At 43.6% G+C, this 23,668-nt stretch overlaps 1 protein-coding gene across 2 annotated transcripts; it reads left to right on the forward strand.

Moving 5' to 3' along the window:
• The first annotated feature begins 1,730 nt into the window (after positions 1–1,730).
• LOC106571579 (E3 ubiquitin-protein ligase pellino homolog 2) lies at positions 1,731–17,587 on the forward strand. Of its 2 annotated transcripts, none has more exons than XM_014144806.3 (7): positions 1,731–2,072; positions 9,548–9,677; positions 9,897–9,998; positions 10,848–11,045; positions 11,318–11,503; positions 11,715–11,920; positions 12,167–17,587. In XM_014144806.3, the coding sequence occupies exons 1-7, from the start codon at positions 1,996–1,998 to the stop codon at positions 12,582–12,584; spliced, it is 1,317 nt and encodes a 438-aa protein (XP_014000281.1). In that variant the 5' UTR covers positions 1,731–1,995; the 3' UTR covers positions 12,585–17,587. The 2 variants fall into 2 exon arrangements, with proteins under 2 accessions (XP_014000281.1, XP_014000283.1); XM_014144808.3 differs by having other exon boundaries at positions 12,185–17,587.
• Positions 17,588–23,668: the final 6,081 nt, after the last annotated feature.

Consider the following 23,668-nt stretch of genomic DNA (forward strand, 5'->3'; position numbering starts at 1 on the left):
TTATGGTAGAGTGGCCAGACAGAATCCACTCCTCAGTAAAAGGCATATTACAACCCGCTTGGAGTTTGCCAAAAGGCACCTAAAGACTCTCAAACATGAGAAACAAGATTCTCTGGTCTGATGAAACCAAGATTGAACTCTTTGGCCTGAATGCCAAGCGTCACGTCTGGAGGAAACCTGGCACCATCCCTACGGTGAAGCATGGTGATGGCAGCGTAATGTTATGGGGATGTTTTTCAGCGGCAGGGACTGGGAGACTAGACCAGATCTAGGGAAAGATAAACGGAGCAAAGTACAGAAAGATCCATAATGAAAACCTGCTACAGAGCACTCAGGACCTCAGACTTGGGCGAAGGTTCACCATCTAACAGGACAACGACCGTAAGCACACAGCCAAGACAACATAGGAGTGGCTTTGGGACAAGTCTCTGAATGTCCTTGAGTGGCCCAGCCAGAGCCCGGACTTTAACCTGATCGAACATCTCTGGAGAGACCTGAAAATAGCTGTGCATCAACTCTCCCCATCCGACCTGATAGAGCTTGAGAGGATCTACAGAAAATAAATGGGAGAAACTCCCCAAATACAAGTGTGCCAAGCTTGTAGCGTCATACCCAAGAAGACTCAAGGCTGTAATCGCTGCCAAAGGTGCTTCAACAAAGTACTGAGGAAAGGGTCTGAATACTTATGTTATATCTGTTTTTTTATATATATATATATATTCACATTTGCAAACATTCCTAAAAAACATTTTTTGCTTTGTCATTATGGGGTATTGTGTGTAGATTGATGAGGGGGGGAAAGATTTTGTCAATTTTTAGCTGTAACGTAACAAAATGTGGAAAAAGTCAAGGGGTCTGAATACTATCCGAATGCACTGTATATCCCCCAATGCAAACAGTCTAATAAATTCACATTTTATCTGTTTATTATCAAATTAATTCATTGTCGTATTTATTTATGAGTTATATAACAACATTTCAACCTTGTTTAGCATGATCTAGTCCAAATATGGCATTATTCCACTGTTTGTATCTGTTTGTATCAGTTTCAATGGGGGCCTTTTATTTTGAAGGCGAACAGATTTTCACACAGGTGAACTGACCCACAAAATAGGTTACTTAATTTTTTTGATTGAATCCGAAATCTATTACATGTCCAATATCCCTGTTTCCCAACCTATGTCAATGGGAATGAGACTGAGTGTACCGATATGCTGGGATTGGCTTTTTTTAAATAAAAGAATGGCTGTCTGACCCACTTCCAAATGAAATCTAAACAGTCAACAAGAGAGATAGGCACGTTATAATGACTGCCACCAGAGAGACATTGCACAATTCTTCAAGCTCTTCTATGAAATTACAAAAAATGTAAATCAAGAATGTGAAATATAATATGCTGAGCCTGGACTACAAAGGGAGTGTATTTCCTCCAGAATTTGAAACCGCTTTTTTTTATTTTACATAATAGTCACTACCAGCAAGCTTCTCATCAAGACCTCGACAATCTGAATGGTTTTCAAAGGGAGATTGTTGGTCACTGAATTTAATTTTCAGAAAGAACAAAATTATATTTCAGTATTATTCCCACACAGTAGTTCTGATTCAAAACAATACGTACGAAACAATATATATTGTGATCTTACAGGGACTGTATTATTGGTTTGGGGTTTTTGGTTTTATTGTCCTCCCCTACAAAAGATGGGTCAGTCGACTCCATCTGCCCGCGAGCTGTTTTTGTACACTCCGCAACAGAACAGTTTTGTGTCGCGCGGGCCTTAAATTAGTAGCTTTTCTACATTCTTTTCAAAAGATGCTCGCTCACGGAATCAAAACAATCAAACGAAGAACAAGAATTCTCAAGAAACTCTTGCCTCTAATTAAACTTGGATAGAATTAAAATCAAGTAACTTCCACGTAGTTTGAAGGGTGTATTTGTTATTTTACTTCACTACTGTCGATCTCGAACGTTTACAAGACCAAGCTCGCGCCAGTCTGATGAATTCGCCGAACCAGGACGAAGATGATGTGCCCGTTAAAGACCCGGTGAAATACGGCGAGCTGGTCATATTGGGGTGAGTAACAGTAGGCTAGACGGATAAATTGGTCTCACCGGATCGAAACTGAGGTAATAGTCGTGGTAGCGCGATTCGGCTACTACTATTATGTTCGCCTACAACGAAAAAAATTTGAAAGGATGACGTGTGAGTCGATTGAGTTCGGGTTGGTTTTGTTCTACACAGACAAACGTTATCCTTTATTGCTATTCAGAAAATGTAAGCTTATTTAGATTTCGCAACAAATTTGCCCAACACAATTGTGGGGAAATTATTGTGAAGTTGCTAGAGAACGAGCGCTAAGTATAGTATAGTAACGTTACTGTAACTTTGTAACACTGGGGACTGATTTGATACACTGTTACTTCGTAACAGCGCCCGAATATAATTGTTATAATAAGTAGTCTGCTACATCATCATAAGCCCACACTGAAATGAGTAAGGAGGATGTAGGCTTTTTTTCTTCAATAAAGATCTGAGTCGGTGTAAAATCAGCACTCGATTGCTCAGGCTGAAAATACCTATGATGTCATGCTATTCTGGAGCTGTGATGATCACAGAAAGTGGGACACTGGATGAAACCAAACCAACCTGTAAAACACAGCCTAACATATCCCACCACAATTGATGTGTATATATAGCCTACTTTTGTGGTTCACTTAGGGAATTAATCAACAACCACACACAGGCCTATTGGAGTATTCACAAATGGTGCCTGCATGTTGGCGAACGTATTTTCCCCACACATACCAGACAGGATGTGCATAAGAGAGACAGACATTCAGCATTTCCACCTCTGCCCAGTCTATAGTCCTGAGGATCTTTGGCTTAACTACTTTCCCATGTACTCTCTCATTCTCAAACTTCTGTTGTGCTTCAAGAGCATCCTGTACACAGGCCTGTGATGACACCACTCTTCCCCTCTCCACCCCTCCTGAACTAGACTACTGCCCAATCCCAAATCAACCCCTAGCCCTGACCTGGGCACAGATATGAGCAATATAGTTATTATAGCTAGCCTACCTCTTGTCTGGAATTTTTTTGGCATGTTGCATGTACCTCTCCAATGCTCTCAGACTTACACAAGTAACACAACATAAGGGTAGGGGCTAATGGTTTATACACAGTGTTGTGTTAACGCTCCCGGCTCTAAACACATTATGTTTCTCCCTGCATCCTCCATTTTCACACTTGACTCTCTCCCCCTCTCGTTTCAGTACTGTCTCAATAACATGCAAAAAATATGCAAGAAGAGTGGAATTCTGACTACTACCTCAAGTGTAGTAATAGTAATGTGTTAGCAGTATGGTCAAATCTCCACCTAGCCCTCGTGGCTATGCTGTCCATATGCTGCTGACCATCATGGGCATAGAGTCAGGCTGCACTTGAATACTGATTAGCCGTATTCTCCCCCCTGTAGCTAAAGGACATACAGTGGCAGAGACAAAACAGCCATGCGTGACACTACAAAGCACGCAGTCCTCTGCAGAAATGCTATTGGTATCTCCCTCTCTCCTTTGTAATTATACTGTAATGATTTAGTAATTACATGAAATCTTGTTCACACACAGACCCAATGATGTTCTCGGAAATGCTGAATGTTCTTCCCAGTTCTCTTGCTGCAGTATAACATTGAGGAAATCTTGAGAGAACCCTCTCCTCGTCGCTATCAGACGTGTATATTTTGACTATAACTAGCCTATGTTAGCGTTGGGCCGGTAACCAAAAGGTTGCTGGATCGAATCCCAGAGCTGAGAAGGTAAAAATCTTTTCGTTCTGCCCCTGAGCAAGGCAGTTAACCCACTGTTCCCTGGGCGCCGATGATGTGGATGTCGATTAAGGCAGCCCCATGCACCTCTCTGATTTAGAAGGGTTGGGTTAAATGCGGAAGACCCATTTCAGTTGAATACATTCAGTTGTAAAACTGATTAGGTATCCCCCTTTCCCTTTTATGCTGTGATGGCATGATTTGCCAGATCCACCTTAACCATCAAATGTTCCGCAGGCTCGGTCTATCGGTTTCTCAGTGCAGGGCATGTGATGTGGTGATTGTTCTGCAGTGAGTCCCAGTCTGCTATCTGTCATTCATTATCTTAGTTAGACTAGGCTGAGTGGGCTCTCTGGTTCTGTGTGCTAGCCAGGGCCCAGCCCGGCTCTGCAGCTCACCCCTGCCCTTCTCTCTCGCGCCCACTTCTCCTTCTCTACTTTCTATCTTTCTTTGTCTTACTCCTCCCCCAGTGCTGTTTGCTGACTCTCTGAGAGAAGCAGTCCCTAATGGCACCTCTGCCCTCCACAAAAATAAGGCCTGTGTCAGGGGACAGAGGAAGTGAATATTTCATACTGCGTACAGCTGTTGGGCAATGTCAAACCTTTTTCCTATTGTGATTATGTACTCATAAAACATTGTGATTTGATGGTATCGCCCCCTATTGGCCCCTATTTTAATAGCGCCAAATCGCGGGCTACAACTGGATGAATCATGATGAAAGATAATGTTGCTGAAAGCCTGGGCAGAGGCTAAGTGCAAGCAAACATTTTATAATATTCCTTTCTGGTGGAGATTCAGCACGGAACAGGTGTGTCTGTGTCTCGCGCACATGATGCAGAAAAGTGACTCCACTAATAAGGAACGAGCTGTCATACCGTAGTGAATTAGGTTATAACTCATGGGCTGGATAAGCAAGTCTACAGTCTTCAGAACTGGATAATAATTATGTTGCCTCATCCTCGTTCTATCTCTCATAAAGCTGTGATTGAGAATAGCCTATGCCTAGGCTTATAGACTCCAACTTTTGTAGTTGTTCTTTTTGTAAGAGGAAACTTTAGGACAACACCTTCTTAGGCTATTAGAATATTTGGGAAATAAGCTACTGTTTGTAACTTTAACTTGCCGTAAAGCTTTTATGATAGGTCTAGTAGGAGGACAGGTTATTGGCCATTTGGTTTTTGACCTCGCATGGAGGGATTTTTCCACCCCGTATGGATCACTTCTTTCTTAATAAGATAAACTTGTCATTCAATTTTTCTATAGGCTATTGATAATGTTTGTTCTCTCTCATTATTAGTACCCTGGCTACCTTACGTTTGTTGGCTATTTAAACAAGTTAAGGTGGAACTCCGTTAGATTAATATACTGCTCAAAAAAATAAAGGGAACACAAACAACACATCCTAGATCTGAATGATAGAAATAATCTTATTAAATACTTTTTTCTTTACATAGTTGAATGTGCTGACAACAAAATCACACAAAAATAATCAATGGAAATCCAATTTATCAACCCATGGAGGTCTGGATTTGGAGTCACACTCAAAATTAAAGTGGAAAACCACACTACAGGCTGATCCAACTTTGATGTAATGTCCTTAAAACAAGTCAAAATGAGGCTCAGTAGTGTGTGTGGCCTCCACGTGCCTGTATGACCTTCCTACAACGCCTGGGCATGCTCCTGATGAGGTGGCGGATGGTCTCCTGAGGGATCTCCTCCCAGACCTGGACTAAAGCATCCGCCAACTCCTGGACAGTCTGTGGTGCAACGTGGCGTTGATGGATGGAGCGAGACATGATGTCCCAGATGTGCTCAATTGGATTCAGGTATGGGGAACGGGCGGGCCAGTCCATAGCATCAATGCCTTCGTCTTGCAGGAACTGCTGACACACTCCAGCCACATGAGGTCTAGCATTGTCTTGCATTAGGAGCAACCCAGGGCCAACCGCACCAGCATATGGTCTCACAAGGGGTCTGAGGATCTCATCTCGGTACCTAATGGCAGTCAGGCTACCTCTGGCGAGCACATGGAGGGCTGTGCAGCCCCCCAAAGAAATGCCACCCCACACCATGACTGACCCATCGCCAAACCGGTCATGCTGGAGGATGTTGCAGGCAGCAGAACGTTCTCCACTGCGTCTCCAGACTCTGTCACGTGCTCAGTGTGAACCTGCTTTCATCTGTGAAGAGCACAGGGCGCCAGTGGCGAATTTGCCAATCTTGGTGTTCTCTGGCAAATGCCAAACGTCCTGCACGGTGTTGGGCTGTAAGCACAACCCCCACCTGTGGACGTCGGGCCCTCATATCACCCTCATGGAGTCTGTTTCTGACTGTTTGAGCAGACACATGCACATTTGTTGCCTGCTGGAGGTCATTTTGCAGGGCTCTGGCAGTGCTTCTCCTGCTCCTCCTTGCACAAAGGCGGAGGTAGCGGTCCTGCTGCTGGGTTGTTGCCCTCCTAAGGCCTCCTCCACGTCTCCTGATGTACTGGCCTGTCTCCTGGTAGCGCCTCCATGCTCTGGACACTACGCTGACAGACACAGCAAACCTTCTTGCCACAGCTCGCATTGATGTGCCATCCTGGATGAGCTGCACTACCTGAGCCACTTGTGTGGGTTGTAGACTCCGTCTCATGCTACCACTAGAGTGAAAGCACCGCCAGCATTCAAAAGTGACCAAAACATCAGCCAGGAAGCATAGGAACTGAGAAGTGGTCTGTGCTCCCCATCTGCAGAAGCACTCCTTTATTGGGGGTGTCTTGCTAATTGCCTATAATTTCCACCTGTTGTCTATTCCATTTGCACAACAGCATGTGAAATTTATTGTCAATCAGTGTTGCTTCCTAAGTGGACAGTTTGATTTCACAGAAGTGTGATTAACTTGGAGTTACATTGTGTTGTTTAAGTGTTCCCTTTATTTTTTTGAGCAGTGTACACACTACTGAGCCTCATTTTGACTTGTTTTAAGGACATTACATCAAAGTTGGATCAGCCTGTAGTGTGGTTTTCCACTTTAATTTTGAGTGTGACTCCAAATCCAACTATATAAAGAAAAAAGTATTTAATAAGATTATTTCATTCAGATCTAGGATGTGTTCTTTAAGTGTTCCCTTTATTTTCTTGAGCTGTATATATTTTTTAAATGAATAGGTTTAGGCTTTAAGGCACATGCATCTGACAGAGTGTGAGAGAGAAACAATGTTTTCTGGCAGGACATTTTGCGCTGCTTTGGTGGAATTCTCCACTCTATCTAGTCTACATTCCTCTCTTGCGTTCTGTAGGCCTATATAACATAGGCTATAGCAAAAGGAAAGGAATAGGCAGATTACTCGGAATGTCACACGTGTGCTGCCCTGCCGTCCACCTCCATTCTTTACTACGCAGCGCCAGTCAAGTTCAAATAGGCAAACCATCGCCTGTCACATCACGATGTTGTCACCATCGACCATGGCTGTCAGTCATTGTTGATAGACAATACTATTGTAATGTCGCCAAACCCTACTGTGTTTTGCATGGCCAGTTCTGGTCCATCTGCTTCCCGCGTCACATTGCATCTCGGCCCTCTCATCTCTTTCTGTATCCCTCTCTTCCTGACCTCTGCCCTGCTCTACTCCTGCTCTCTCTCGCCCTCTCCCTCCTGTTTACCCCCTTTCTCTCTGCCCTCTCTCCCTGCCCTGTCTCTTTCTTTCTGGTCTCTTTCTCCTTCCCCCCCCCCCCGCCTGTTCAGCTCTGTCCTGATGTGACGCAGGGTCATTGTACAGGTAGCAGTGGGTTCCCTTCAGATCTCCTCTCCTTAGATCTCATGACCGGGCCTCACTACTGCACTCTGTTCCAATACTGTGGGATGGGAAATATCTTGGCTTGTCTGGTCTGGACTAACATTTGTGAAAGGGAAAGATCTTGGCTTAGGTCTGGTTTAGAACTGTGGAATGATGCTGATCGTCCAGGAAGAGCAGCTGCAGCTTGGCATAGAGAGGCATAGCTTTGTTAAAAGAGGAGAGGGGGAGGGCTGGGAGAAAGGAGGAAGGGCTAGAAAGAGAGGAGAGGAATAATTTGATTTGAAAGCAGGGTTGATGTCCCCTCAAAGGGCTCTGTGTGCACTGGGCATCATCTGAATAGTGTTTAATAGGTACCATGCCCAGCTGATTAGCTGAAAGCAGGCCTCACCGTGAACTCTTAGCGTGACAATGCAGTGCAGCTCTACTCAGTTGCCCAGAAAGCTAGAGACAAGAAAGAGTTTTTAGGTTTGAACAATCAGCTGAGATGACTGCACAGTTCCATTTAGGCTAACGCTTGCTCATTCTTTCTCTTCCGTGTCTCTCACTGTCTCTTTCGGTGCTGACACACTAACAAACGCATACATACACACACACACACACACACACACAGAGAAAAATGCCCAGAGGTGAGGTTAAGAAGGAGTTGAGCCTAAGTATTCAGAGCACCATATTCATTCAATCGTTGTTATTCAGGCATTTGCTGAATACAGTTTAATTGGTGTTTCAGTGTAAAGAGGGTTCGCCCAGTAAGCGTGCTATTCTGAGGTTTCAAGTGGCCTGTCAGTGAATCGGGCTCAAGTGGGTGGTACTTATCCGTATCTATGAGCGGGTAGTTGTACATTAGTTGTCTGTGAGGAATGAGTGGTGGAGGTGATAGGCCAGCATTATAAAAGGGATGTTTCATTCTGTAGCAAAGTAGGCCCACAGAAACCAACACTGACGTGAGACCGTCAAAATGGAAGAGCCAAATGATCAGTAGGGATTTGCGATATCTCCAATGATCAAATGAGGTGAATAGGCTACATGGCGTATTTTCTTTCTTATTTATTTATTTTCAGATTTTGTTATTTAAAGCAGGCAGACCAGCATCGAGGAATTCAGTTACTGTTCGATTGAACGAATGGGCAAAATTAGTGACCTAAGTGACTTTGGGCATGGTATGATCGTCGGTGGTTCCAGTATGTCAAACGGCCTCCCGGGCTTTTCACGTACGACAGTGTCTAGGATTTACCGAGAATCGTGCAATAAACAAAACATCCAGTCAGTGGTAGGCCTGTGGACGAAAACAATTTGTTTATTAGAGGTCGAAGGAGAATGGCAAGCCAAAAACAGGCAAATAACGGCACAGTACAACAGTGGTGTGCAGAATGTCATCTCGGAATGTACAACTGATCAGTCCTTGTCACAGATGGGCTATTGCAGCAGAGGATCACTCCTATCAGCTAAAAACAAAAAGAAGCGGATCACCAACTCTGGACAATTGAGGAGTGGAAAAAAACATTGCCTGGTCCGACAAATCCCGGTTCCTGTTGCGTCATGCTGATGGCTGAGTCAGGATTTGGCGTGAGCAGCATGAGTCCATGGCCCCATCCTGCCTGGTGTAAACAGTACAGGCTGGTGGCAGTGGTGTAATGGTGTGGGAATGTTTTCCTGGCACGTGTTAGGTCCCTTGATACCAATTGAGCAAGGTTTCCATGCCCTGAAGAATTCAGGCTGTTCTGGGGGTAAAGGGGTGGGGTTTGACCAAGTACTAGATGGGTGAAGCAAATCAACTGGCCACTGAGTGTATATTCCTGTTGTACCTGTGGGCTGCCACTGAATTTCTTTATTTCATTTTTTAAAAATACATATATCCAAAGGAATTATCATATTACATAGTTTAGTAACAAAACATTTAGCATGTAATTTATTTAATGTAGAATCTCTGTATGTGTTTGTGTTCTCTAGGTACAATGGCTCTCTGCCCAGTGGAGACCGGGGGAGGAGGAAGAGCCGCTTCGCTCTGTACCGGAGGACCAAGGCCAACGGAGTCAAACCCAGCACTGTTCACATCCTCAACACACCACAGGACAGCAAGGTGTGTGTGTGTGTGTGTGTGTGTGTGTGTGTGTGTGTGTGTGTGTGTGTGTGTGTGTGTGTGTGTGTGTGATGTTACCGTAGTCTTCCTATAGTGGGAAATGCTGTCCTCATGGTAGGCCTACAGTAACGGAGTGTGTGTGAGAGGATATCGCAGCAATATGAGGATGTAGAGGTCTACCCTAAACTCTCCTCTCCTGTGGTGGTGTTGTGATTGCAGGCAATCCACAGCAGGGGGCAGCACAGCATCTCCTTCACTCTGTCCCGCAACCAGACAGTGGTGGTGGAGTACTGCCACGACAACGACACTGACATGTTTCAGGTAAACACCACAGCAATGCTTTTTTTCTTTCGGCTAAACACGAAAATAATGCCTGCCTGCTTATCTAGGTAATACTGAGTTCTTTGTCTTCCAAAAACAGGAAGAACAGAAAGAGGATAGCGACTGTACACCCAGGTGTTGCTACCACATTTTCCATTTTAGGAAGCTTTTGCTGTGTGTATACACCCTCCTCCAGAGTTTGTGTATCGGATGCTTTATTTTGGCTCACATGCTGGGAATACTCTCCACCACATATGGGCTTGGTGTGTGTGTGTGTGTGTGTGTGTGTGTGTGTGTGTGTGTGACACACTGAAATAAATAATAATTAAATCAGCCAATCCCACACCAAACCCCTACTGTATTGTATGAGTAAGAACCACACCAGCAACCTTCCACAACAGCAGGGGAACGGGATAAATATTCAATCAGTAATGAAATAGATGTCTGGTGGCCAGCTTAGAACAGGACCCCGCATACATTCAAAGCACGGAGAGCGTTGTAGAACTATGAAATGTATCTTAAGTGGGTTATCACAGGTAATTCATTTACCGTGAGTAACTGCACACAGCCTGAAATTAAATGTAGCCAGATGTTATTGCTATTTTTGTGTGAACGATGACACAATCGTGGCAAGTAATAAGCACAGCAGGATCCCTGGCCTAATTAACAAGCTAAAGAAAAGCTCAAATCATCACAATCACATCCATCAATAAAACCAAAATCATGGCCTGACATAAATATTACTTTAAGTGGAGCAAAGGACCTTTAAAATTACTTTCCCATCGAACCCTGTTCTGAACACAAGACAGATCCCATGTAATGTTTCTCTCTCGCTCGTTTCCCTTGCAGATTGGGCGCTCCACAGAGTGTCCAATAGACTTTGTCGTGACGGACACATCAGGAGAGGGGAAGGAGTGCGAGGACCCCTCGGTGGCCCCCAGCACCATCTCCCGCTTCGCCTGCAGGGTGGTGTGTGAACGCAACCCCCCCTACACCGCACGCATCTACGCCGCTGGCTTTGACTCCTCCAAAAACATCTTTCTAGGGGTGAGTGTGTAGCACGGGCTCGGTAAAGTGACCAAATGGAGAGCTCTAAATGGATGTCAGTTGAAAACGAGTTGGAGAAGAGTGACACTTCATTAGGCACAAACGGAAGACAACAGTGTGTCCTTATAGGACATGTTCAGGTAGTACCGACCTACGTTTTCTCCCATTGGGTGGCTACTAAACACAACCCATCCTAGATGCGAGTAACCAAGCTTCTGTTCTCTCTCGGTTTTCTTATTCTATTTCATCTTCTTCATTACCTCCACTTCCAGGAGAAAGCCACTAAGTGGAAGAACCCGGATGGCCACATGGATGGTTTGACCACCAACGGGGTGCTGGTGATGCACCCTGAGGGTTTCCCTGAGGACAACAGACAGGGCCTGTGGAGGGAGATCTCTGTTTGTGGGGACGTCTACGCCCTCCGAGAGACACGCTCTGGACCCAGCCGAGGCAAACTGGTCAGTACCGTAGGCTACAAGAGACACAACCAGAGCACCCTATTCCCTATGGGCCCTTGTCAAAAGTAGTGCACTATATAGGGAATAGACACCTGTATGTATTTGTGAACGTATCATTTTCTCAGATTTTGTTCTTTGTGTGCATATGTACTAGTGTGTATCAGTAGTAGTCTGATGTCCTCCCTGTGTGTGTGTGTCTCCTGGCCTGTAGGCGGAGGGAGAGAGCAGTGCCCTGCGGGATGGTTCTCTGGTAGACCTGTGTGGAGCCACTCTGCTGTGGCGTACTGGAGAGGGCCTGCTCCATGCTCCCACCCTCCGCCACCTGGAGGCACTGCGACAGGAGCTCAACGCTGCCCGGCCACAGTGTCCTGTAGGCCTCAGTACCCTGGCATTCCCCAGCCTACCACGCAGCCACAGGTGGGTAGCTACTACACAGTGACCGACAAGGAGCTACACCACAAGGAGGTAGTATACATGAGTTGCCCCTATCTACTTGGACAGTGGTCGGGGCAAATTCAACCTTGAGAACTACACAAACATGCCTCGATTACAACTACGTTTTTATCCCTTGTAGTCTATTTAAAAGCTATTTTACAATACAACAACTACTACCAACAAAATAAATGGTGCTTTGAGTTTGAGGAAAAACTTAAAACCTAGTAGTTTTCCTTTTCTCCCCAGTCTGGAGGAGCGCCAGCCCTGGGTTTACCTCACCTGCGGACACGTGCACGGCCGCCACGACTGGGGCCAGCGCCCTGAGCGCCGGGCGGCGAGAGAAGGAGAGGGGGAAGGAGGGATCTCCACAGTCCGCCGGGAGTGCCCTCTATGCAGGAGCGTGGGGCCCTACGTGCCCCTGTGGCTGGGGTGTGAGCCCGCCGTGTACGTGGATGCTGGAGCGCCTACGTACGCATTTGTACCCTGCGGCCACGTGTGTTCAGAGAGGACAGCCAAGTACTGGGCGGATACCCCGCTGCCCCATGGGACCCACGCCTTCCGGCCCACCTGTCCCTTCTGCTCTGCCCCCCTCAGCAGCACCCCACAGGGCTGGACACGCCTCATCTTCCAGGGCCCCATCGACTAGCCAGGGCTCCCACAGATGCATTCCATAACTACTACACAACAGTGGAACCAACAAAGTCACTAAACCAAAGGCCCAATCATAACTTGAGATAGTGTATAACCAATATGGATATTTTTCCAATTTACACTACATCCATGGTGATGTTAGACAAGTGTGTGCACCTCAAACATTTGTGTAATAATGTGTTAACGTCATTTTAGGATCTGTGCTGTAGTTTGCATTAGGCACATTTCTCTCAAGGTAAGATTTGGCCATAACAGAATCTCCCTTCAAAAGCAATAAGAACACCACTATAGCGAAGCATAGTTTTTAGATAAGCTAGTTTTTTGGCTAGTCATCCATGTCTCCAATTCTGTCTCTCTTCGGACATGGCTGAATGTTGTCTGCAGCTCAGGGGCTAAACCTGAGGTGTGTTGAAGTCACTGGATGTTCATGATGGCTGGTTTCCTGACAAATTCCTCTCAGCCCAATTTTGAACCAATAATGTAATGATGCTACTTCAGTGTTTGAGTGAATATTCCCTTTGACAAATATGAATTATCCGGAAAACAGAACATTGTAATATTTTGCGAAGCGGTTCAACCCCAAAGTACCAATAACTTACTCTACAGTTGCAAATATAAGTGATGTTGGTGAACATTCTGCAGTTTGACCACACCTCAGGTTTGTGACCAAACAGACAGGGTCTGTGTCATGAAACAGAGCAGAAAGGTCAGAAAGCGTGACATAAAGTAACCTCATAAGACATTTTTTTCAATGAAAATATAACTATTTTATTAAAATGGGGGGTGTTTGGGGTGGGATTTCATTTAGATGTTGAGTGTTAAGATGCTACTATTTTTCTATCTTGAGTATTTAGTTAAATGTGATTTCTCAATGTACGCGTTTTCTGTAAGTGTACGACTTAATATGTGTGTTCGATGAAACGAGGACAGTGAGATAAAATCGCCAACACTGTGTCACACACGTTACACGACCATAAACAATTGGCCAGACAATGAATGTAGCCAAATACTCAGGCTATACCAGCTTAGCCTGCCCAGGTGCTTGTATTGAATTGCTCTATATTATGCTACTACTATTTTTTTATCTGAACGTTGTGATATAGAGTACCAGTCGAAAGTTTGGACACATCTACTCATTTAAGGGTTTTTCTTAATGTTTTACTATTTTCTACATTGTAGAATAATAGTGAAGACATCAAAACTATGAAATAACACATATGGAGTCATGTAGTAACCAAAACAAGTGTAAAACAAATCAAAATGTATTTTATATTTGAGATTCTTCAAAGTAGCCACCCTTTGCCTTGATGATAGCTTTGCCCACTCTTGGCATTCTCTCAACCAGCTTCACCTGGAATGCTTTTCCAACAGTCTTGAAGGTGTTCCTACATATGCTGAGCACTTGTTGGCTGCTTTTCCTTCACTCTGCAGTCCAACTCATCCCAAACCATCTCAATTGGGTTGAGGTCGGGTGATTGTGGAGGCCAGGTCATCTGGTGCAGCACTCCATCACTCTCCCTCTTGGTCAAATAGCCCTTACACAGCCTGGAGGTGTGTTGGGTTATTGTCCTGTTGAAAAACAAGTGATAGTCCCACAAAGCGCAAACCAGATGGGATGGCGTATCGCTGCAGAATGCTGTGGTAGCCATGCTGGTTAAGTGTCACCAGCAAAGCACCCCCACACCACCACCTCCGTGCTTCACGGTGGGAACCACACGTGGAGATCATCCGTTAACCTACTCTGCGTCTCACAAAGACACTGTGGTTGGAACCAAAAATCTCAAATTTGGACTCATCAAACCGAAGGACAAATTTCAACCGGTCTAATATCCATTCATTGTGTTTCATTGCCCAAGCAGGTCTCTTCTTCTTATTGGTGTCCTTTAGTGGTTTCTTTGCAGTAATGACCATGAAGGCCTGATTCACACAGTCTCATCTGAACAGTTGATGTTGAGATGTGTCTGTTACTTGAAATCTAGGAAGTATTTATTTGGGCTGCAATTTCTGAGCCTGGTAACTCCAATGATCTTATCCTCTGCAGCAAAAGTAACTCTGGCATTCCAGGTGACTACCTCATGAAGCTGGTTAAGAGAATGCCAAGTGTGTGCAAAGCTGTCATCAAGGCAAAGGGTGGCTACTTTGAAGAATCTCAAATATAAAATATGTTGATTTGTTTAACACTTTTTTGGTTACTTCATGATTCCATATGTGTTATTTCATAGTTTTGATACCTTCACTATTATTCTACTATGTAGAAAATAGTAAAAATAAAGAAAACCCCTGGAATGAGTAAGTGTGTCCAAACTTTTGACTGGTACTGTAGCTTGAAAATGTCCAATTGTTACAGGAAGATGAACACGTAACACCCACACGTGTAACATGAACATATACTCACGTCTTGCACTGTGGATTGCCAAACCTTGCATTTGTGCTTAATTGTGCACAGTGTGGCATGTTAATTATACAGCCCTAAATGCCTCAAATGAAAAGAAATGTCAGCAAAATGAGCAGTCCAACACAAATCTACAATTTAAACATGTTATTTTCTATATAAGATATATACACGCCTACTCAAGCTTCTACTCAGGGGCCAGAGAGAGAAATATTTCTTATTCTGGAGGGTGCAACATTACAGAACGTTCAGATAGAAATGTTTGGAGTAGAACTGAGTGTCTCTATTTTACATTTCTATGCCCCAGATGCATTAACTACTTCAGGTTTACAGCCGTTAGGCCTCTACACAGTGCCATGCTGTATTTCATATAATGGGTAATGTTACCAATGGGTAAATATAAAACCACTTCAGGATGTCTTCCAAGTCCCCAGTTCAGTTAGAAGAGCAACCTTCTCTTCCTCAGTACCAGTGTTTTCACCAAACCAATTGTCTATTAGCTCAGGTTTAGAATACCCAGAGTTTGCCCCGAGGGTAGCACAGGACACTGAGCTACAGTAAGCTAGTAGTAATAGATTTTAGATGGTCATTCATTTCATGGCCGCATTTAAGGAGTTGCATCGTTACAGAACATTCGGATAAGAATGTTTTTTAGAACCAACATGATTTTCTCTCATGGAGAATATTGAGTCATGTCAGCTCTAAAGTCAATTTCTATCTGAAACATTCTGTAACATTGTTACCTCTTAATAGGCCCCACCCAGCTAGCACATAACGTTCTGTGAACCATATGTTTCTGAGAGCATGGTTGTCCTATTGTTATTTTGCATGCAACCTCCTGGGAATGGTGCAGGATAGTTGCTTGTGTTTGGAACATTCTCAGCACAATTAAAGAACTTCACAAAAAAACTTTGTTAAAGTATTGAAATGGCAAGAAAATAAACGGTTTCCTAATAGTTAAAATATGTTTACATGTAATTTCAATTTTGGTAATGCTCTAGGAATATTCTACAACTTTTTTGACATTGAGCATGTTCTCAAATAGTTCAGAGAACGTTAAGAAACAACGTTCTTCTGTGAGAAATGTGGTGCTTCAGCATAACGTTTCCTAATGGTTCTATTTAAAGGCATGTTCTCAAATTGTTCCAAGAATGTTAAGAAAACTTTCCATAAAAAACACAAAACTTTTAGCATGTGAGGCTAAAACATTTACATTCTCTTTTCAGCATCAACAAAACTCTTATCCTCTATCTTGTTAGTGTGTTCAGGTGTGTTGGCTGCGCCCACTAATTGGCCACACCTGATCTTAATGAGTGCTTGTTTCCTTTTAAATGGGGTCTGTTTGAATAGACTAAAAACGAAAAGCGTTGTATGCGTAAACAAACATGGCATGTTAGCGCCATCCTGGTGGCGCAGTGGACTAATTCCATGGATACACAACAGAAAATTATAGGTTTGAATCTCACTGATGTTGTGTCACAACAAAAAGTTTGCATGATTAAGCCTACAGACCCCCATTTCCATGTTTCCTAGCTGTGCTTGAAGTTCAAAAAAAGTTTACCCAAAAATAAGCTAGCATTGTTATTAAAAGTCTTACTGAAACGTTCAGTGAAGTTATTTAAAAACCTCCAAATAATCGGAGCGTTAATAAAACCACCCAGGAAAACTTTCAAGGAACCAGAGTAAAATGTTCTTGGGTCCTCCCAGGCAACCTAAAGATAAATGTTCCCATAACAGGCAAAATGTTCACTTCTGTTCTCAGAAAAGTACATTTTTTTTCTCCATTTTACCAGTCAGGAAATGTATGGCTTCGTTCCCACAACCAATGTAAAACCAAGAAACTTCGTTCCCACAACTTCCAAGGAACCAAAATGTGCTAGCTGGACAGTACCTTTCAGTATTCCCCAAGTCCTCAGTGCCTCAGGCCAGATTAGCTCAGTGCAGGTCTGAGATCAGTTTGACGATGCACTCCTCCATATACGGTTAGTAGTACAGTTGCCAAGTCCCTCGGGTTGGGGTGGAACTAGTCAGGTTCAAACACAGTACAGGGTTTTTTGAAACATTTCTGTTACCTACCCCATTACGACAGCCAAAATCCCCACTTGTCCAGTCCATGGGATATCCTGCTATTGGACATGCCAATTCTAAAATGTATTATGATATAGCAGGTGAAATGAAATTGTTTGCCAAATTGTTTGGCTCATTTAGTTTTTTTTATATACTTTGTTGTTTTGGACCTTTTATCTGTTGTTTTTATCCTGTAATTTATTCTCCCATTGAGTCGGTAGAAGTTGCCTCTAACCACTGATTCAGAGTCAGAAATTGTTTCATTCCGTCTAATGGTTAAGGTTAGAATTGGGTGAGTGTAATCTGATCCTACTATAGATCTGTGGTTAAGAGGAACTTCTACTTAAACCATTATTTTATCCGGTTGACCCCCACATCACAGCTGACCTCTGACTTTGTAAAGGTAACGATAACCTCACAGCTATCACATTCCTCTGGAGCGACCAAAACGCTAAACGCTGATTGTTTCTCACCTTTCTGTAATCCTGGGGTGCACAGACAATCACTGTACACACATCAATAAACCTGTTTTAAAACTAGCCTCTGTCTGTTCACTGGCTGGAAGGGGATGGGATTGGATGAAGGTTTGGAAATAGCTGTTTTCCCCTACTTTTAATTTACATTTTATTTATTTAGCACATTTGAAAAGCATTCTTTGTTTTAGTCTCTTCTCACATGGGGTGGAGCGAGACTGTCTTTATTTTTTTTATTGAATATTAAAACATACTATTTACTTTCAGTTAAGCCGCTCAACATTTATTTACATTACATTGTCATCTAACAGACTCCCATTCAGAGCGACCCAAAGAAGCAACCAGAGTCAACGCCCTGCCCAAGGGAACGTTGACAGATCTCCCACAAGGTCAGAACAGGGACTTGAACCAGTGACCTATCAGCCACCGGCCCAAGCTCCCAATCGCCAGGCCACCAGCTCTCCAAGACCACACCCCCCACAGTTCCCCGAGAGCTGCCCCTCAACCATCCGAGAACCACCCCCCCCCCCCCCGAGAAAAAATTATAATAAAATAATTCCATTCCCTACCCCGAAGTGCACCCCCCACCCCCAAGCCACCTTCCTCCAACCCGAAGTGCCCCCCAAGCCCACTTGCCCCAATGCACCAACAACCATCAAAAGAGAAAAGCTAAGGAAAACAGAAAACAATGCAAAAACAAAAGACATCAAGGACAACAAAAAATTATAACAGCAAGGCCAACAAATAAGTTTTGAGTGCATGTATGGCACTATTTACATGTGCGTGTGTGTGTGCGTTTGAATGTGAGTGTGTGTATATGCATGTGTACACACGTAAAAACACCTGCACGGCATCAGCCTAAGGCAAACCGGCATTAGATGTAACAACGTTGCCCATCAGTGTCATTCCAACTAACTTTTTACATTTTTAATTTTGACATTATTTTTTACTTTAATATTTGAACGTCATTCTATCGCCCGCCTAGCAACTCCAGTCCCACTTGTCTCCAATTCCACATCCCAATCCTCAACTTCCCTCAGCCCATCCCAGCTATCTCTGCTGGCCACCCTCTTCAGATTTCTACACGCCATATATCTTTCAACTATCCTAGTTGCCTGGGACTTTAATGCAGGCAAACTTAAATCACTTTTACCACATTTTTACCAGCATGTCACATGTGCAACCAGAGGGGGGGAAAAAAACTCTAGACCACCTTTACTCCACACACAGAGATGCATACAAAGCTCTCCCCCGCCCTCCATTTGGCAAATCTGACCATAAGTCTATCCTTCTGATTCCTGCTTACAGGCAAACACTAAAGCAGGAAGCACCAGTGACTCGCTCAATACTACGTATCAGACTTAATATAAAACTTTGGTAATCGGCATACATGTACACCTTTGTTTATAGGCCTTGGATTTCTAATCCTCTAATATTGTTATTTGATTGGATTTTAAAAGCTCGCATTTCGATAGCTGTAATGAATAGCTATGGTGACAGCGGACACCCTTGTTTAACTCCACTTGACATTTCAAAAATCTCTGAGAAGTAGCCGCTATTTACTATTTTAGACCTGGGGTTGCTATACATTACTTTTACCCATTTTATAAGAGACTCCAGGCATTTATAAATAAAATCAAAGGCCTTTTCAAAATCTGCAAAAAATACCAGGCCTGGCTTCTTATACGTTTCATGTTGTTCTATTATTTCTAGTTTTATAATATCTGCAGTGTATCGTCCATGTAAAAAACCTGTCTGATCAGGATGAACAATACCTGGTAAAACCTTTTTAATTCTAAATGCTATTTATTTCGCTAGCATTTTTGCATCACAACATTGAAGTGTAAGAGGCCTCCAGTTTTTTAGATGGACTGGACCTTTATATTTGCCATTTGGGTGTTGTTTTAATAATAGTAAAATCAGACCTTCCTGCTGAGTACCTGACAGACTACCATTTCTATAGGAGTAGTTAATAATAATGTAGCTTTGAGTATATCAAAAAATGCTTTTAAATTTAACCTTTATTTAACTAGGCAAGTCAGTTAAGAACAAATTCTTATTTACAATGACGGCCTACACCGGCCAAACTCGGACGACGCGCTGGGCCAATTGTGTGCCACCCCTATGGGACTCCCAATCACGGCTGGTTGTGATACAGCCTGAATTCAAACCAGGGTGTCTGTAGTGATGCCTCTAGCACTGAGATGCAGTGCCTTAGACCGCTGTGCCACTCGGGAAGCTTGATATACCTCTAATGTTATGCCATCATGCCCTGGGGGTTTTCCGAGACTGAAAGGATTTAATAGCCTCAAAAAGTTATTCCTCTTCGCACTGATCTTTCTGTACATTTGGTAATTAAAAAAAAAAGTATTCTTTGGAAAGAATTCCTTACAGTAATCCTCATTCAGAGGGTGAGGATGAGATGGAAAAGAAAACATATGCTTAAAATATTTAGCTTCCTCTTTTGAAATATAATTTTACTGTCTTTGTCTGCACTGATTATATTGATTAGGGAAATGGGATGAGATGTCGAGAATAAACCTATATAAATGTGAGTTGACTATTAAGAAAATATTTGATGATTTGAATCAAGTTTGTGCCTGATACATACACATCAAATTGTGGCCCTGAGTGTGGTTTCCTCCTAGCCCACCAGGGGGCAGCCTCTGCTAATTTAGACCAAGGCTAGCACCTCATCCCTATCATATCAGGGGTTGCTCTTGTGTTGCATCACCTCTTCAACTAATTTCACTGATTAGAATGAGTCATTCTGGATGCCTTGAAAGTATGCAACCCAAACCAAGATAAGATGCTACGCTACACTTCTCGTAATAATAGAACTACCCGAGATTAAGAAAAGGGTTTGGGAAGAGTTGAGACGGTTGCTTCTCTGCAAAGTTCTCAAGATGTCAGAAGACTCAGAAAGAAAACCTGCTGACTGCAGTGTTATTTAAAAGTTTGTTCAGAAATTATTTCACTCTACAACTGAAGAAGAGAGACAGTTTTTTCTCAAAGAGATTATGAAGCCTATTTCATGGATATCTTAGTGACACAGAGTATTTAATCTCTTCCTCCAGAGAGAGAGAGAGAGAGTGAGAGGAAAAGAGAGAAAGAGGCTGTATCTGTGAGACCCAAAGAGCTGTTCAGAGTTTGTTGGTGAGTCATTCAGTGGGAAATGATAGAAGCAGCATGAGTACACACTAATACTGACTATAGTCTATTAGGCCATAGAGAAAATTGCCACACAGACACTTGTGCACAGCTACACCGACTGCCTGAAATTCAGATAAATGGTACAGTATTTGTAAGTATCAAACAATGTATATAAAGCAACGACTGTAAATTCCCAATATGAACTCCAGTCAAAACATTCCAGGAGAGGGCCATCTTCCCTTGTCACTGTGTCTATAAGTATTGTTTAACTGAACTGAGCTGAGAGCAGTAGGGTCTAACATTTTATAAATACTGTAATACAAAGTGCAAATACAGACTCAACTCAATTATGTTATTGTATAACAGGAACAATATATAATTGCACAGTAATTACCTTCATTTTTCATGAAAAGTATTGATGGTGAGAAATTGCCAGACTGGGTGTATGCCAGTAATTGTCAGTAATTCTGTGCATGTGTGTCACCGTCTGTACACTTACACATTTATGTGTGTGTGTGTGTGTGTGTGTGTGTGTGTGTGTGTGTGTGTCAGGGGAGCAGGGGTAGATGATGGAGGAAGGGCTTAGTGAAACAGTTTAAACTGAGGAGGGATTTGCAGGTTTTGATCCTGGCTAATTAACGTGGAGCCCTCGATGGGACGACTGGGTATTTGTGACAGGGAAGTTTGAAGGGGACTCTCGTGTGTGTGTGTGTGTGTGTGTGTGTGTGTGTGTGTGTGTGTGTGTGTGTGTGTGTGTGTGTGTGTGTGTGCGCCTGTGCCTTTGTGTGTGTGCACGTCAGCGTGTGTGTTTGTGTGTGTTCGTTCGTCTTTGTATGTGTGTGTGTGTGTGTCTCAGTGGTAATCACTTGGTTCTATAATCATCTCTTCCTCTCTGTGTGTCCCTATGGTGAGATGATCAGAGCAGCGGAGGGCATCCACTCTATTGTTCAATCAATTCACTCATTAACTCACAACATTAGGAAACTTTAATTAAGCATGGGGCCTGCCACGATTAATTAACTTTGAGACTACTTCCTTTTTTCTTTCCCGTACACTTCTTTTACTAAGTCAGGGAAGCTACAGAATGCACTAATTTAGCCACACAATTTACAAATCCAATTAAAGTCAATATTAAGGCTTCACAAGCTGTCCCGTGCATAGTCTTAGCTATAATACTATCCTCTTTTGTGGTTAGAACAGCCAGGGTGTGTATGTGTAAGCCGGAGAATAATGTATTAAATAGGGTTAGCAGTTATAATAAGTTTGGTTATTGAAAGGAGTTTATTATGCTGTGTTATCCTGTTAGGGAGGTGGTGTTGTGGCACTTTATTGGTAATCCTGAGTCTCCCATCGCTCTGAGTGGTCTCTTTTACACCCACCCTGTTCCAGTGTCTGTGTGCTTTCCCTTTTCTGAAAAGATCAGTGTCCTGTCCTCTGTAGACCTAACTGACTGACAAGGCCTACATATGTGACTGGTCATATCGAACTGGGCACAAGTCCATTTTTGTTGATTTTCATATTATGACTATAGTAGGACTAAACTGTGGTACACATATTACTTTCAACAATGCAGAAATGACACTTGACATTAGTATAGACAACCACTTGAACACAGTTCTCTCAAGCTTGGTAACAATTAGCCTATAAGACTAACTGTGTTTACACTACTATATTACTATGAATAAAGTGACATAATAAAACAGTAACAGCAGTGTATGTGATGAGTCAAAAAAAGTTAGCGCAAAAGGGGTGAATGCAGATAGTCTGGGTAGCTAATTGTTTAACTATTTAACTAATTATTTACCAGTCTTATGGCTTGGGGGTAGAAGCTGTTCAGGGTCCTGTTGGTTCCAGACTTGGTGCATCGGTACCACTTGCCATGTGGTAGCAGAAAGAACATTCTATGACTTGGGTGGCTAGAGTCTTTAAAACATTTTTTGGTTTTCCTCTGACACCGCCTGGTATAGAGGTCCTGGATTGCAGGGAGCTCGGCCCCAGTGATGTACTGGGCCATACGCACTACCCTCTGTAGCGCCTTGTGGTTGGATGTCAAGCAGTTGCCATACCAACCAGTGATGCAGCCTGTCAAGATTCTCTCAATGGTGTAGCTGTATAATGTTTTGAGAATCTGAGGGCCCATGACAAATCTTTTCAGCCTCCTGAAGAGGTTGCCTGAAGAGGGCATGGTCGTGCCCTCTTCACGACTGCATTGGTGTGTGTGGGCCATGATATATCCTTAGTGATGTGGACTCCGAGGAAGCTCTCGACCCGTTCCATTACAGCCCTGTCGATGTGGATGACTGTGTGCTCAGCCCTCCTTTTCCTGTAGTCCACGATCAGCTCCTTTTTCTTGTTGACGTTGAGGAAGGAGGTTGTTGTCCTGGCACCACACTGCCAGGTCTCTGACCTCCTTCCTATAGACTGTCTCATCGTCGTCGGTGATCAGTCCTACCACCGTTGTGTTGTCGGCAAATTTAATGATGGTTTTGGTGTCATGCGCGGTCACACAGTCATGGGTGAACAGGAAGTACAGGAGGGGACGGACCCTGAGGGGTCCACGTGTTGAGGGTCAGCGATGCGGTTGTGTTGTTGCCCACCCTCACCACCTGGGGGGCGGTCTGTCAGGAAGTCCAAGATCCAGTTGCAGAGGGAGGTGTTCAGTCCCAGGGTCCATAGCTTAGTGGTGAGCTTGGAGGCCACTATGGTGTTGAACGCTGACCTGTGGTCAATGAACAGCATGCTCACGTACAGTAGGTGTTCCTCTTGTCCAGGTGGGAAAGGGCAGTATGGTGTGCAATAGAGATTGCATGATCTGTGGATCAGTTGGGGCGGTATGTGAATTGGAGTGGGTCCATGGTGTCTGGGATGATTGTGTTGATGTGGTCCATGACCAGCCTTTCAAAGCATTTCATGACTACAGATGTGAGTGCTACAGGGCGATAGTCATTTAGAAAGGTTACCTTCGCATTCTTGGACACAGGGACTATGATGGTC

Source organism: Salmo salar, chromosome 15 (genome assembly GCF_965601325.2).
Source record: "Salmo salar chromosome 15, fSalSal1, whole genome shotgun sequence".
Taxonomy (NCBI): Eukaryota; Metazoa; Chordata; class Actinopteri; order Salmoniformes; family Salmonidae; genus Salmo; species Salmo salar.